Source organism: Dermochelys coriacea, chromosome 11 (genome assembly GCF_009764565.3).
Source record: "Dermochelys coriacea isolate rDerCor1 chromosome 11, rDerCor1.pri.v4, whole genome shotgun sequence".
Taxonomy (NCBI): Eukaryota; Metazoa; Chordata; order Testudines; family Dermochelyidae; genus Dermochelys; species Dermochelys coriacea.
Window position 1 is genome coordinate 48051673 of NC_050078.2, and position 15875 is coordinate 48067547.

General features: G+C 39.7%; 1 protein-coding gene across 8 annotated transcripts in view; it reads right to left on the reverse strand.

Annotated features, from left to right (window-relative positions):
• Positions 1–15875, reverse strand: part of PDE1A (phosphodiesterase 1A) — a 257819-nt gene that overhangs the window by 38843 nt on the left and 203101 nt on the right. For all 8 annotated transcript variants that reach the window (XM_038422535.2, XM_043505443.1, XM_038422538.2 and 5 more), the window contains exons 9-12: positions 8465–8566; positions 8229–8349; positions 2890–2971; positions 172–292 (exon numbers count right to left, since the gene is read on the reverse strand). In XM_038422535.2, the coding sequence (XP_038278463.1) occupies positions 172–292; positions 2890–2971; positions 8229–8349; positions 8465–8566 (426 nt within the window). The remainder of the gene's footprint in view (positions 1–171; positions 293–2889; positions 2972–8228; positions 8350–8464; positions 8567–15875) is intronic.

The following is a 15875-nucleotide window of genomic DNA, read 5'->3' on the forward strand; positions in this document are numbered from 1 at the left end:
CCAGTACAGGAACATAGTAGACAACTGCAATTACAAGATATTGCCACTAGGTGGTAACACAGTATAACTATTTACATCAGACTTCTGCAAATATGAACAGATTAGAAAATATGCTGCTGCTAATGATGTTAGTTAAAAGAATCACAAAGTAAAAGGAGAAAATGTTCAAACCTGGGTGTCCCAAAGGCAGAACTTTCAGACTTTGAAGCTTCCTCTATAAGAGGAATAATAATTTTCTCCATTGAGTCCGTTAGAAGAGAAAACGTGGGCTCTACTATGAAATCGATGAAACCTGAAAAGCAGAACGAGATGAATTCAGGTTGTACATTTTTCTGGGTCTCAAAGTCAACGACTAGTCTCTGTCTTTATTCACAAACTGGCTCCAACTTCAGAAACCACAGATTAGCAAAACTCTAAAGAGAAATGTCACCCAATGATATCCATAATGTCTGATCAAGTCAGAAAAAATTGGACTTTTGGTTTTAATATCAGGATAATATTCTGAAGACAAATGCAATCCAGATTCAATATACTTGGGATATTTTTTCTCTCTCAGCATAATTTCCATAGTTATTAGTCTGCTGAGGAAAACAAAACAAAAAACACCTGGAGAGGTACAGGAGTAACAAAGTGCTAATATTTACAGCTTTTCACTCCTGCCTCCACTGAACCAAGTGCATTTCACAATAAGTTTTTCATTGGAGACTGGGATTAATTACTGAATAAAAGGGAAGCCATGACAGAGCCAATGGGCAAGAAGTCAGTCTACCAATGTTTCCATTCAGAGCCTCATGCTAATGAGTCAATATTCCAAATTGCTGTTTATTATTCTGTGGAAGTAAAGTGTTATTTCAAAGTGTGTAGGAGTGTTCTGTCAAATCAGTGAAGAGAACAAGTAATATCCCTGGGAGACAGCATTCATCCCACCACTCTAAGATGTCAGCGCTGAACAATGTATTTTACATTTGAAAGTGCTCATCAAGATAGAGAATGACATAGCTAGAGAGAATGAGGCATTATCCTCTGCTGAGCACTTAACAGAAAAAATGTAGGTAGAACATGAGATAGCTATGGATTTCAGGCTCTCTTCACACTCTAACTAATGTGCCACAGCACAAAGGTGAGCAACAGGCATAAGCTCAAGTACGTTGCCACTTGAGTCTGGCTAGATATGGAATGGGAGATGTATTAAATTACAAGATAATACTGGAGGATATTGTTCAGTTCAAGGATATGACATCTTAACATTCAGGATCTCCCGGTCCCAGGATTATTTGGGGGACATGTTGACATCTGCGAAAGGCATTTTTCTAGGCATGCTTTCCTCAGCAAACTTTTAGAGTTCATACCGGTTATTGGCCCCATAAAACTTAAAGTAATTATTTTTATCCCTATTGTACAGATGATGGGGGAAGGCAAGGGCCTGCATTTCATCTTTGAAAAATCAGGCCCTAATTCACTATCCCAAGGCTACACATTAAGGCTCTTTACTTTGAATGTAAGCTCTTCAGAGAAGATACTATCTTTTCTTTAGGTGTTTATACAATGAGACCATGATCTTTGACTGGGGCCCTTAAATGGTACTGAAATATAAATGATTATTATCTAATCACAATAGGTCCTAACCAGCCAAAACCTACAGTAATTCCTCACTTAATGTTGTAATTATAAAGAAAAGGAGTACTTGTGGCACCTTAGAGACTAACGAATTTATTTGAGCATAAGCTTTCGTGAGCTCACGAAAGCTTATGCTCAAATAAATTTAGTCTCTAAGGTGCCACAAGTACTCCTTTTCTTTTTGTGAATACAGACTAACACGGCTGCTACTCTGAAACCTGTTGTAATTATGTTCTTGAAAAATGCAACTTTAAGCAAAATTATATTAAGTGACTCCAATTTCCCCATAAGAATTAATGTAAATAGGGGAGGTTGGGTTCCAGGGAAAGTTTTTTCGCCAGACAATAGACATTATATACATAGACAGTATAAGTTGTAAATAATTTTAAGCAAACAATTTAATACTGCACTCACCAATGATGATTGTGAAGCTTGGTTGAGGCAGGGGCGTAGCAGGGTTGGGGTGCGGGGGCTTGCCAGCATGGTGTCGGGGAGCCGGGGCTTGCCCGCTCCCTGGCTGGAATGCTGGGTGGGTGGAGCAGGCAAGCCCCAGCTCCTTGACCTCGCTCCCTGACAGGAGCACCAGGCGGATGTTGAATGGGGGAATGTAAATAATATTATACCCATTTTTCAGCTGGATTAAGTGAGATAGGAAATCACTTGCCTAAGGTCACACAGTGAGTCACCAATAGTGCTGGAGATAAGATGCCAGGAGCTTGTTTGAAGGGCCTATTGAAAACAGTGAGTTACTTGTATCCAGCCAGCTTGACTCTATGGGTATATCTATGCTGCAATAGCGATGGTCCCAGAGCCTGGCCTAAGCCTGAATGTCTATACTGCAATTTTATAGCCCTGCAAACCCAAGTCAGCTGACGCAGGCCAGCCACAGGGTATGTCTGCACTGCAATAAGACCTATGTGAATTTGAGTAGGTGACAACTTCTCCATGATTTGCTTTACCAAATTCTAAAATGCTGATAGCAATAGCTGGACCCCAAGAGTTCAGATTTCCAGTACCCTGATCTAACCACTAAACATACTGGCCCTTATACTTCATATGCCATGCTGAAAGAGCTTAATGTCCCTTTTGACAACAGCATGTCACTAGTGTAATATGCTCTGATTTCTGTGAGTAAATGTGTAGAAAGAAGCACGTTGTTTATAGTAGTATCTACAGCTTTTTTAAAAACATCATGTGCAGTGTGTGAATGGAGGATGACAACACTGCATGCTCCTACATTTATGAGAAAGAGAAAACAGCACTGATCATTACCTATTTGGGACTGAGCCACCATGGTAGATTTGCGGTCACAGAGTGGGGAAAATGGTAGCCCTAAAGCAGCCTCCTTGTCTCCCTGGAAAAAGCAATGTTTCATATTATAAGAATACATATACAAAGGAGAGACCCTGAACACTGCTCTCTGACCAACTACTTCTACAATTCACTTATTTTCCTAAACTAAAACAAGCTGTGGGTAAAATAAATCTATTATTATTTTTTTTAAATGAAAAAGAGAGAAGAAAAGGAAAAGTCAACATTATAACTTAATTTTAACAATTTGTATTGAAAAGATCTTGTCAAGACCAAAGCATCTGCCACTGTGATTTAGTATTTGTCAGGGAAGGAAAATAAAAAGCATGTTTTATAAGGAGACCTTCTGCAGCCTCACAGCTTGGACTTGGAGTACCTAGACTCATTCAACTTAACTTTTCTTGAAGAGACAGTGGGAGAAAGAAGGGGAAGCCGATCATTCTGATATTTTCCCAACTGCATTTTAGAATGCTGGGGGCTCCACATTTGCCTGGACATTCATTGATAAATTAGTAATTGTAGAATTAAGTCGATTTGCTGGTGCATTTAAAATATAGACCTTTGATATTCTTATCATTTAGCACTGAATGATAATAAGGAAGGGAAGTAAAAAAAGCATAAAAAAATAATTTCAGTCCATCTGCTTAAAAACAGCCTCAGAGATAGAAGAATGTGCTTCAAATAGAAATGGAGGGTTTTACCACTTCTTCCCTTAAAGTCCAATTGAATTGCATAACCTAAGTGAAGCTGTGGATTGATATCTAGAGCCAGAGGAAGAGAGCAGAGAGAAAATATAAAAAAAAAACCCTATCGGTGGCCATATATATAGAATGGGCCCAGAGAGAAAGAAGAGAGACAGAGGACCAAATTACAGCTGACTTTGTGCTTTATGCCTGAAATTGGTAGACTGCCCAGAGAGCCCTTCCCTCACCCTGCCCACATAGAAGGTACCCATAATTTGATTAAAGGGAACAGAAGAAAGCAGGAGCAGGTAGTATTACCAAAAGGAGCTAATGGTCCCCAGAAGTGAACCACATGAATATAAATGAAGGAGCGCCACTGATTTCAACTAGCTGAGGATTTGGTTCCATTGGCTTCTACTACACTAAAGGTTTTATAAAAAAAAAAATTGAGCTAACCAATCTGGCTTTGCTTTCACGGCTTAAGATGCCTCCAGAACTCCTCATTGGAACTGTGGCCTGATTATCTAACGTCAAGAGCATGTTACTACTTACATTAACATTGGGATTTTTGCGGGGATAAAGTTACATTACATTTGAGAACTCAAAAGTCAGGAAATTCATGCAAGAGTTAAAATCATAGAATTAAAAATCTAAAAACTTAACTCGCTTGAGCTTATGCCTTAAAATACTTCTTTACTGCATCATGTATTTTTAACAATTCATACAATATATAATGAAAACTGTAATTTCTTATACAATGTATATATTGTAAATTGCGGTACAGGACCCAGCCTTAAGATTTGACATGATCTTTAATTCTCATGAGATATAAAAGTTAAGCAAGCTAAGTTTGAAGAAAACCAATTAAACAAGATAAAAATTATTTGAAAGTTGAAATTTTATTTGTTTGTTTTAAAATAAACTCCAGCCTAGAGCAGAATGCTGTCAGGGCTGGGTGCTTGGTTGAGTGACCTCAGCTGTATGTTTCTTTATCATTGTGCATTTGAGATGGATGGGTGTGATTTGTGGGGGTTTTTTTAAGTGAAAACAACTTTTTTTATGATAATGTTCTAAGGCTTTGCCCTTGAAATTATTACTGATACATATTTTAAATCTTAGTGCCAGTGAATAAAGTTTTCTGTCTAAGATAATGTCCATTTTCCATCTGTGCCCACTTTTAAAACTGCATATTAAAAACTCCTATGTTCTCAGAAACTCTCAGTTTCTGCTGCTTTTGTCTGTGTTGCTGTGTAAGCAGGCAAATGACATTTTTAAAAAAATTAAGTTCTGAAGTCTTGAAATGTCTTTATCATACTTGGGTCTTCTAACATGAACAGTGTTTTACTATTTGGAAATTAACCTTTTTGACTGACCAATGTAGTATAGAATACAACAAACATACAATAAATAAGTTTCCAATTCGTTGTCAATCCTAATGTATCATCATCATCATCTGACATCAAGCTGGATGTCAGAGCTCAAGCTCTTCATGGTACATTTCAGGTACAGATTTTATTACATCTATTTTATTTATCAAACCAGTTTGAGTTAAAACAATGTATTAAGCCTTCACATGAAACTCAAACTGAATCTTGTTCAGAAATTATAAGTTTAAGTTTTATTTTTTTATGGATTTGCACCTTCTGGCTTTGGCTGAGACCAGAAAGAGACAAACCAAACTAGTGTGAAATAGCTATTATCATCTAATTCCCAATCTGGATGGAAAAAGGAAATGAAATTCCAGAACATTTTCTACTTTCCATGGGCCCTGAGTTCAGCTAAATGTTATAACTTGATCCTGAAGTTCTTATATAGACAGTGAAATCAATGGGTGGGAGGTTTGGCTGTATATAGACTGCAAGACTAGACGCTCCCCCATTCCTCCCCTTTCCTCCCCCCCCCCCTCGTGCTTGTCTGCAACAGATGAACCTCCAAAGCTTCTAAAATATATCACCAACATTAACCAGAACTGTTCATATTAGAGATACGTGCAGCCTATATCCTGTCTTGACTGAGTGCACATTATCCCAGTTTCTGTTGTGTACATTTGAAATGAAGGTGCTATGAGAGAGTTTCATATTTTTATAATTATGAAATGCGTAAGTGTATTTCAGTGACAAAAAATTGTTTTTAAAAAACTCAAGTCTCTGAGCAGTTTATTTATGATCCAGTACCATTTTATAGTGAAAGGATACAGTAATAATTAAAGCATTAACTAATTCTGTGCACTCAATGATCAAGGCAGTACAGAACTATATATTGTTAATGCTACAGCCCTGGCCTGAACATATTGCCTCACTGTTCCATGGATTCTATGTATCCTGCCTCCCTATGTCTAAAATGCTTCTACAGTTGTCATTTCTGACCTTTTCTGAGCAACATTCATCTGGATTGATGGTCCTCCCCTTTTCCTCCAGCATTCTATATCATCATCATTTCCATTTATAGTAAGAGGCACCAACTGGTAACTCCAGACTTCAAGTCCTGATGTTGAACTTAATTAATGATCTGCTGCTGCTCAACATTTCCACAAAACTGGATTTGTTCATTATTTAGATTAAGGCACCAGTTCTCCACTCTCTCCAAAGGCAAATCAAAGAATCAGTAAGGTCCTGAAGTTTACTGTTCAAAATCAATAGTAAGCATCTTTAGGAATTGAGTGAGAACTCTCAAGAGCAGATGGAATAAATTACTGATTCATTCATTTCTCTGACCCCTTCCAGTTTAATGTATGACTACTCCTGTTTGAAAGCCACAAAATATAACATAGCAAAAGGACAATCTAGATGGGCCAGGCAGCCAATATCTATCTTTCCTTATCTGCTTTGTCAAAGATGTAATCACTGGAGGTGCTAGGATATATCTAAATTAGGTTTTGATCAGTTTTTTTATGGCTCTTTTTGTGACAACATTGCTGCTTCTCTCTGCCACCAGGTCCAATTTTAATTTTATCATTGTTGTTTTAAAACTTTGTGCAGGGCCCAGATTCATAGGGATGGGCGCTATATCCCAAATACAGGGGGGTAGTTGCTTTGGTTACTTTGCTGAGTCACGAAGACACTGAAGTATCTATATGCTCAACTTTCTTTTCCTTCTGTAAGGATATATTTTAATTTAAAATAATTATGGTGATCTAAGATGAACTATTCAAATGCTGTACAGAACAATGGGGAAATGCCTCTTATCCCTTTGGTTACCATCTTATTCCCATTCCACTAAAAGCTACCTATTTAAAAGCAAGTGAATTTCAATGTTAATCTCTTCCTAAGAGGTGCCTAGAACATTCTTCTTAGTGCTATTTCTCCCACAGTGCTTTCTTACTGAGGGTATATCCTAGTTGCATAGACTAAAATGCAGTTTTCTAAAATGTCCCCACTATTAAATTACCTATTTTTCCCATTCCACTATTGCTTCTTTGTTGCCATTTTAATGGCCCATATTAGAATGATCCTCAATACTGAGATAAATAAAAAGGAGGAGTTTAGAATATATTTTTCTCTTATTTCAAGCAATTTCTAAATCCTGAACACAACAGAAAGTAAAAATCACTCACTCATAGTTAATTGGTAAAGTGATCACAGGTGGTCTTTTTATTGAGACAAACCCAGTTTTTCATGATGTTCTAGGATCCCAGACAATTCTTGCAAGACACCTGAAATGTCCTGTTTTTTTCATTTCACCACTTGAAATGTTTGCTTTCGCCCCCTAACTACATGATGTTTGCTCAGTGGTATTGCTAGACAGTAGAATTTGCTCTGCGTTTACAAGCAACTGAGTGTTTGGAGTGATAGAAAGGTGGAACCAATGTAAAAATTGTCAAAGCCCTGCCTCTTTACTTAAAATTAACATTAATTGCACTTGCTCAGTGATTCAAGATAAACTCATTGTTACTAGAAAAAATTATCCACTCTGTGAAATAAACACATGTTGCTCTTGAATCAGAAGCTGGTAATAGTACAACACCACACATTTTTTAAAAAGTGTATTTTGTCTTTTGTACGACTGTTTCACCACCGCAAAAAATACTGCCACATTGCTGCGTCACTGTGTTTGATTCCAAAATTATGGCCACATTATCAATAGAAAGATTCCCATTGACTTGAGTGGTCTGCAGATCAGGCCCACATAGAGCATGAAAGGAAAACTCCATCATATCGATGTGGGGTATGCACAGCACTAGTTCACAATAAGGGGAAAAGGGAAGACTTATGTAATATGATATGGATACAACATTCATCTGTCTTCTTTGCTGAACACACATCCTTCACATATCCAATACTCCCTCCTACCCAATACCTCTTTTTAGTTCAGAGTGTATACAGATCTCTGTCTAAAGAATGAAATCAGCTTGACAAATTATAATACTGTTAGAGAAGAAAAAAAGCTAATGCTTTGGAGCCTGCCATCAGCTAAAATAGATATTAACCAACATCCTTTTCATCTTACTCACATGAGTAGTTGTACTGAAGTCAGTGGGACTACTTCTGAAAGTAAGGCAAGCACGATTCCGATCACTTTACTAAATTATAACTGGCAGTATTCTCGCAGGTGGAATTATAAAATATCTAACAGTGTAACTAACACTTTAACTATGTTAACAGATTTTGAAAATGGCACCTGTCGAAAAAACTCTTCCATCAGTGCCCTTGTCCACCGGTAGTGCAGTTCCCAAGATTTTGCTGGGTGGCTTATGTCTGCTGCATGTAGAATCAAAGACATGGCTTTGGCTTTGTCTATCCTGTCAAATCAAGGACATGCTCCAATTATCTCAGAACAACAGCAACTATTTAAAGTCTTTTCTTGTGCATGAACTCATTTAAAACTTCTAAAGAACAGAATGGAAAATAACCTACCCCTCTGTCTGCTGCAGTGTATGTCGCATTGTTTTAATTTGCTGGAAATGTCCTGACATATCTGTTGACAAGACCATCTCAATGACCAGGCTACGAAGTTCCCTGAAAGCAATCAAAAACAAAGTTACTAATTACAATTTCATTTATTCTGTTTATGGAACATTTGCTTGAGAAGCACTGGTTAATTCATATCTTTCTAAACAAAAATGAACACTTTTTTTAATTAAAAAAAGCACGTCAAGACATGATTAACAACTGGAACCTTATGTCCCTAAGAGGATTCTGTGGCAACAGCATACTTCACAAAATCAACTCTGCAATTATTATTTCAGAGTCATGCTGTTTTATGATTCCTCTTTTCTAGTGCATAAACTATAATTAAGTGCAATCCTGGCTATAACTCTTCTGCTTATTTCACCCCAGTACTAGGATCATCACATTCAGAAAGAGAGGGTACCATTTAGAGCGTTGGGTCCACTACAACAACAGGAGGATATAAGCTTCCAATTTAGTGTACAGCAGATGCAATACTAATATTAGCTAGAAGGTTCAGGAGCCATTTAGGAGATAAGAAGTGTCAAGTCTGAAATGTTAGGAATTCAGGCTATTTAAAGTTCCTCTATTCTTTCTCCCTTTTTCAAGTTTGGTCAGAACAACACCTGTGTCTAAATCCCCACCAGCTTAACACTATGGACCATTACAAACTAGCATAAATGCTTTCAGCCTAGACAGCTGATGGGAAGGGCCTATTCAGGGTAATGGGCCATTAGGAAAAACAACAGGCCTTAGGACAGGGGTTCCCAGACTTGCTTCACGGCTTGTTCAGGGTAAGCCCCTGGAGGGCCGTGAGACGCTTTGTTTACCTGAGTGTCTGCAGGTATGGCCGCTTGCGGCTCCCACTGGCTGCGGTTCGCCATTTCTGGCCAATGGGAGCTGCGGGAAGCAGTGTGGGCCAGGCCACCACTTCCCACAGATCCCATTGGCCAGGAACAAGCCGCGAACCAAGTTTGGGAACCCCTGCCTTAGGAGAAGCTTATCCCCGACCTGGTGAGCCTTCCTGAGACCGCTCCAGAGAGCCTGTAAATAATGGCTGCTATGACTTAGCAGATCATGCCAGGGGGTGTGACCAGACCACATGACACTGATCTCCATTTTGGGTACCTGTATTTTTCCACAAACTGGACTGGGAACTGTTTTTTGGAACAAAGGGTTCCCGCCATATGGAAGAGCTATATAAGACAGGGAGTGACATCATCTGTTGTTCTTCACTCCTCCACAACTCAACACCTGGAGAAGCTCAGAAAGAAAAAGACTTGGTATGCGGGTGGGGATCCCAAGTTGCAAAGCAAGTGCAGTTTGTGCCTTAAGAATCTGCAAGCCTGTTTGTATCATCAGTCAGGGATAGAAATTGCTAGTTCATATCCAGTCTTTCTAGTATTTTAGAAAGTATTTTCTAGTATTTTAGTTTGCAGTTTTGTTTATGTACTAGGTAATCTGCTTTGATCTGTTTGTTATCACTTAAAATCTATCTTTTTGTAATTAATAAACTTGTTTTATGTTTTAATCTAAACCAGTGTACCTTTGAATGGAAGTATCTAGGGAAAATCTCAGCTTGGTTTAACACAAGGGTACTGTGTATATTCCTCTCCACACTGAGGGAGAGGAGAACTGAGTAATAAATTCGTACTGGTAGGGGTTTTGAGCAGGGCAGGATGGTACAGCTCTGGGGTCCTAGGCTGGGAAGCTGGGGGGTTATCTTGGCTGTAGCCTCTCTATTGTTGGTTCATGCAGTGGCTGGCCAAAGCCTGCATGCACCTGCAGCTGGGTGTGTCCCTGTCTGTGTGAATGCTGGTGAGAGTGTAGGACCGGGAGCAGTCTAAAGCCTGTCACAGCAGCACAATGGGGAGGGCTCTAAGTTACTACAGAGAATTCTTTCCCAGGTATCTGCCTGCTGGGTCTTTCCCACATACTCAGGGTCTAACTTGTCACCATATGTGTGGTTGGGAAAAATTTTTCCCCAGGTCAGATTGGCAGAGACCCTGGTGGGTTTTTTTTTTCCTCCTTCCTCTGCAGCATGGGGCACAGGTTACTTGCAGGTTTCAACTAGCGTAAATGGTAGATTCTCTGTATCTTAAAGTCTTTAAGCCATGATTTGAGGACTTCAGTAAGTCAGCCAGTGGTTAGGAGTCTATTACAGGAGTGGGGTCTATTACAGGTGAGGTTCTGTGGCCTGCAATGCAGAGCAGGTCAGACTACATGATGATGGTCCCTTGTGACCTTAAAGTCTGAGTCTGTGAGAAAAATGTGGTATTCAGGAGGTTCTAGAACAAACCCTGTTAAACATTAGTGTGAAATTCTATGTTTATGCTTTTACGATGTGAGTTAATTGCAATTCTATTTAGAGGAAATGTGATGGTTTATTATAAGTTTTGAGGCTGAGCTCCCACAACAGTACATTTAAGCTGGCATCACTCATTAATTTCAATGGATTTACTACTGATTTGTACTGGTGTAACTGAGTGGAGATTCAGGCCTCCCTTTGCTATTCAAATAATGATGTGCAACCATGGCAACTGTGCCTGACCTTCTAATATGACACTAATTAACCTGCATCCCAACTGTTCCTCCTGCACATTGCTTTGAACTTGTACCCTTCAAATGAAGCAAGCCATTTTTTGTAAGAAACAGTTGCATGGAAACTGAGGGGTTTATATTAGTTACACTCTGCTGTTTTGGGGGGAAATAGGAAAGAAAAAACCTAACACAAACCTGAAACCAACTCCTACCCCCTGTTTCTACAGATTTTTATTTCCTTTGAACTTTCAATTCTTGAGCTCACTTTTAAGAGTAATCCCTGAGTACCCGCTCACCATGAGGCCCCATCCCCTGCTCCTTCTGTTCCCCGCAAGGCCTTGGTGCTGGCCAGACTGGAAGCCTTAGCTGGGCTGTGGTAAGAACTGACCAGGAAGTCTGGACCACTGTGGGGAGCCCCAGATCTTCCCCTGCCTTGGGTGGCATGAAGAAGGTGGGGAAACAGGCTGGAGGTTGTTCTCGGACACCCCAGCACCCTGTACAGGGCAGGTGGAGGGGCCAGGGCTCCCTGGGTGGTTCTTACCACAGCCCGGCTCTGGCTTCCAGATGGAAAGAGGAAGACCAGAGGGTAGGGGGTTGGGGGAAGAGGAGGGGTGAGTCCATGGAGGGGGTGGGGTTCCTGCATGTGTCCCATGTTTGCTTTTTGAAAAGGTGGTCACCCTACTCGACACCCAGAGGTTGCAGGACAAAATGTCTACCACCACTACGGCCAGCAAAGACCACAAGGCACCCATTTCCCAGCATTGCTGCTGCTGTGTGAAACAGCTGACAGAATGAGGAGCCACTTAGAGGAGTATCACTGTACAGCTGGGGAGGTGGAAGCACGGCGGATCAAAGGATAATGGCTGGTGTGGAAAGGGAGACCAAATTTTGCTCACAATAATACCTGCACAATCCAATTGTCTTCAGAGGAGTTGCATGATGTGAGAGCACATTTTGTCCACCACGTACATAAAGCTGCAGTACTGGCCCAGACAGAAGCCTCTCTGTGTAACACCTTCTTATTTGAATGTATTTGTTTATTTCCTTTTTGAAATGAGGCTGAAAGGATTGATGTATTTTTGGCAGGGGAGTTAGGTAAGGGAGAAGAGTATGGAAAGGATGGATTTGGGATGGGGGGGTGAGGTTGGGTTGAGGGAAACAGTGAGAATGACTATACTACTTGGGGAATGTCACATGTATTACCCTCCGACGGAGCCCTTGTTACAATGTTGGCAGCACTTCACTGATTCAGACCCAAACTTTGTGTTTTAAACTTAATTGAGGCCGAGAGTTTATTAGCACATTCTCCCTGACGTTAACAGGTAGAAAAAATGGTAATGCAAAAAATAAATAAATAAATCTCAATCACTTTATCTTGATGAAATAATTAGCAAAGCCATAGCTGTTAGCAAAGCCATAGCTATTAGCAAAGCCAGGCATGGGCATTAAAAAAAAATCAGAACAACTGAAGAAAACAGGTCTGACAGTATTTAAATGAATCAGACAGGATGTGTGCTGAAAAAGTCGAACAAATTATCATTTCAATTTACTGCCAATTTGCCAATTTGCTTTATTTTAAGCTTCAAAGCTGCTATTTTAATGGCATGAATTTTAAAAAAAAAAGAGAATCAAAAAAGTTCATTCTACTAATAATTTAAAAAACTGAAGTGCTTCTTTCAAGTGGCTAAATGGATTTTCCACTGTGCTACTGAACCACTGCAAACAACAACAGGGAAACAAGAATATTTTTGAACCTACAAAATGAATACCAGGTTATCATCATTTTCCAACCTGACCCTCCAAATTAGGTCAACCAGTTCCATAAATTGTGTGGGTATTCAAATCAGCATTTAGGCATGCACAGATTTATTAGAGGTACCAATATTAAGTGCTGATTTATGTGACCAAATAGAGAATTGGATGTCCTACTTTAGCTCAAGTAAATAAATCCATTTATTCATGTTTGAATATCGGTGATATTGTAGCAGAATTTTCAGAAGTCTTCACAATTAATGATACCTACCTAAATGTAATAATTGGGCTTCCTGCCTCTATTAAATAAAATATATTATATTCTCATTAAAAGGGCCAAATTTCTGCCCCCTACGGCTGCTGTGCAACCTTGCTGACTTCATGTGGGTTGGACGAGTACAACAGAGAGCAGAATCTGGGCACTGTGTAACCATTCCATATAAAGAAATTCTGATACAAATATCTATATTAAAACATCACTAAAATAAATAGAAAATATAGAATAGGTCACAATGAAAGGAATTTCAAAAGCAAGAGCAAGCACAATTGGAGAGCAGCTGAACAACTTCTAAAAGAGCATACTAAATTACCACTAAAGCAAAGAGAAATGTAAGAGAAAGAGACAGAGAGCACCACTGAGCGAAAGTGTAAAGGAGCCACATTGTGTACAGACAAGCTTAAAAAAGAAGGAAAGTCAATATGAAGATTGATCAGCCTTGGTAGAAAAGACCATTTTAGAAATACATGTATATTCTACAAAAACTACACTATTACAGTCCCTGAGACCTGCTCTACTCCAGTCTCCCAGTGCAAAGCAGCATGGAGCCGAGAGATCTGGGTGCTGGAGGCTTCTCCCAGCACTGGGGAATCCTCTGTTGTCATAGGGGCTCCTCTTCTCCACTCCCCCAGGCACCTGAGGAAGGAGGAGTGGCTGGGATGCACTGGGTCCTGTTAATCCCAGGCTGCTAGTGTGGCCTCTGGGGGCAGCTGGGTGTAAGTTCAGGCAGTGTCCAAGTTGCACTGATTTATGTTGGGGACTGGCCCAGAACTTGGTGACCCCAAGATCAGGGAAGCACAGAGGTGTCTTTGCCCCAGTCCTTTACTGACTGTAGCTCGGCTGGACCAGGTTCTAGTCCTATATATCTTAAGGCCCTTAGATAACATGTTAATAAGTGTGACAAACATCTTGCTAGAACAAAATATCTATGGGAAAAAATAAAGACAAAAAGTACTAAACTACTGACTCCACATCTCCATGTAAGTGGCATAAAGATTCACAATCTTTCACCTCTAAGTGACACAAACTGCTGGGGACTGAAAGGTATCAGCATCTGAAAGTTGTTTGCTGGCTCTTCGACATCCCCAAAACACTATCACTTTCTTTGTATTCAGTTTCATAGTAGCAGCCGTGTTAGTCTGTATTCGCAAAAAGAAAAGGAGTACTTGTGGCACCTTAGAGACTAACAAATTTATTAGAGCATAAGCTTTCGTGAGCTACAGCTCACTTCATCGGATGCATCCGATGAAGTGAGCTGTAGCTCACGAAAGCTTATGCTCTAATAAATTTGTTAGTCTCTAAGGTGCCACAAGTACTCCTTTTCTTTTTGTATTCAGTGACAATCTAAGCAGAGGGATCACAGAGATGGAACTACCCTTTCAATCCTCAGAAGGTAGAAGCCTCCAGAACAATGTTAAGTCATACTGGTAGAGGCAGTGTGGGTAAGAGAATACTCTCATAGCACAAGTTTAAAATCAGTTTCCAGAGTTATTGATCTTTATCCAGAACTAAATTCATTTAAAGAATTTAAGGACAATGAATGAGAGTAAGTGTGCTCTGAAAGAAAAAATAAAGTCAAAAACATGTTGCAGTTCACCTCGATCGTAGAGATGAAAAAAATACTTTATGTATGAGGTCTGCCACAACAACTAAGGGTAATTAATGGATTAAAATCAATAGGTTTTAACTCCCTGTATTATTAAATATTAACACCATGATTGTCTATAAGCCAGTTTTACATATTCCATCTCTGAATTCAGCTACATGCAAATGAATTGCCTAACGATGATCTGATTCCAAAGAGGAAATAAACAATTACATGCATATAAGAAGGTGTTATACAGCGAGGCTTATGTCTGGGCCAGTACTGCAGCTTTATATACATGATGGGCCAAATTGTACTTTCATATCATGCAACTCCTCTGAAGACTATTGGATTGTGCACGTATTATAGTGAGCAGAATTTGGCGCTCTGTCTTTAGTGACACCATTCCCAGAAGCAAAGTTCTCCAGATGCAGCACACATGCCAGTGATGCCACAATATAGCTATTATTGGTTACATATTTTAGGGATACTTGAATGATAACAGCTATACCGACAGCAACACAGGAAGACTTGTATTTTGAGTGCTCTGCATGCACCATAGCAACGTCCTTAATAATGGAAGACATCAAGGCAGTCCTGACCATTATCATTTGTGAGATTGTGGCTTAAGTTATTGTGAAATGTCAGTTACAGTTCTGATCATCTCTTTTAATGCACACTTAAGTTCCAATGCTCTTACATGGTTCCATTTCCAAGGCTTCTTCAAAAAGAAAAGGAGGACTTGTGGCACCTTACAGACGAACAAATTTATTTGAGCATAAGCTTTCGTGAGCTACAGCTCACTTCAACGGATGCTGTAGCTCACGAAAGCTTATGCTCAAATAAATTTGTTAGTCTCTAAGGTGCCACAAGTACTCCTTTTCTTTTTGTGAATACAGACTAACATGGCTGCTACTCTGAAGGCTTCTTCAGTTTTCAGCTAGAACTTAAAGGGCATGTCTACACTTCAGGCTGGTGGTATGATTCTCAATTTAAATAGAATGTAGCCATGAAAGTGGGATGGATTAGTTGCCTTGAGTACTTGCTTAGGGTCTTGGATGCGTATGTACTTGGGGTGGCTAGCCCACCGTGCTGCCAGGATTACATGGTATGTTTAATGACAGGTTTCAGAGTAGCAGCCGTGTTAGTCTGTATTCGCAAAAAGAAAAGGAGGACTTGTGGCACCTTAGAGACTAACAAATTTATTTGAGCATAAGCTTTCG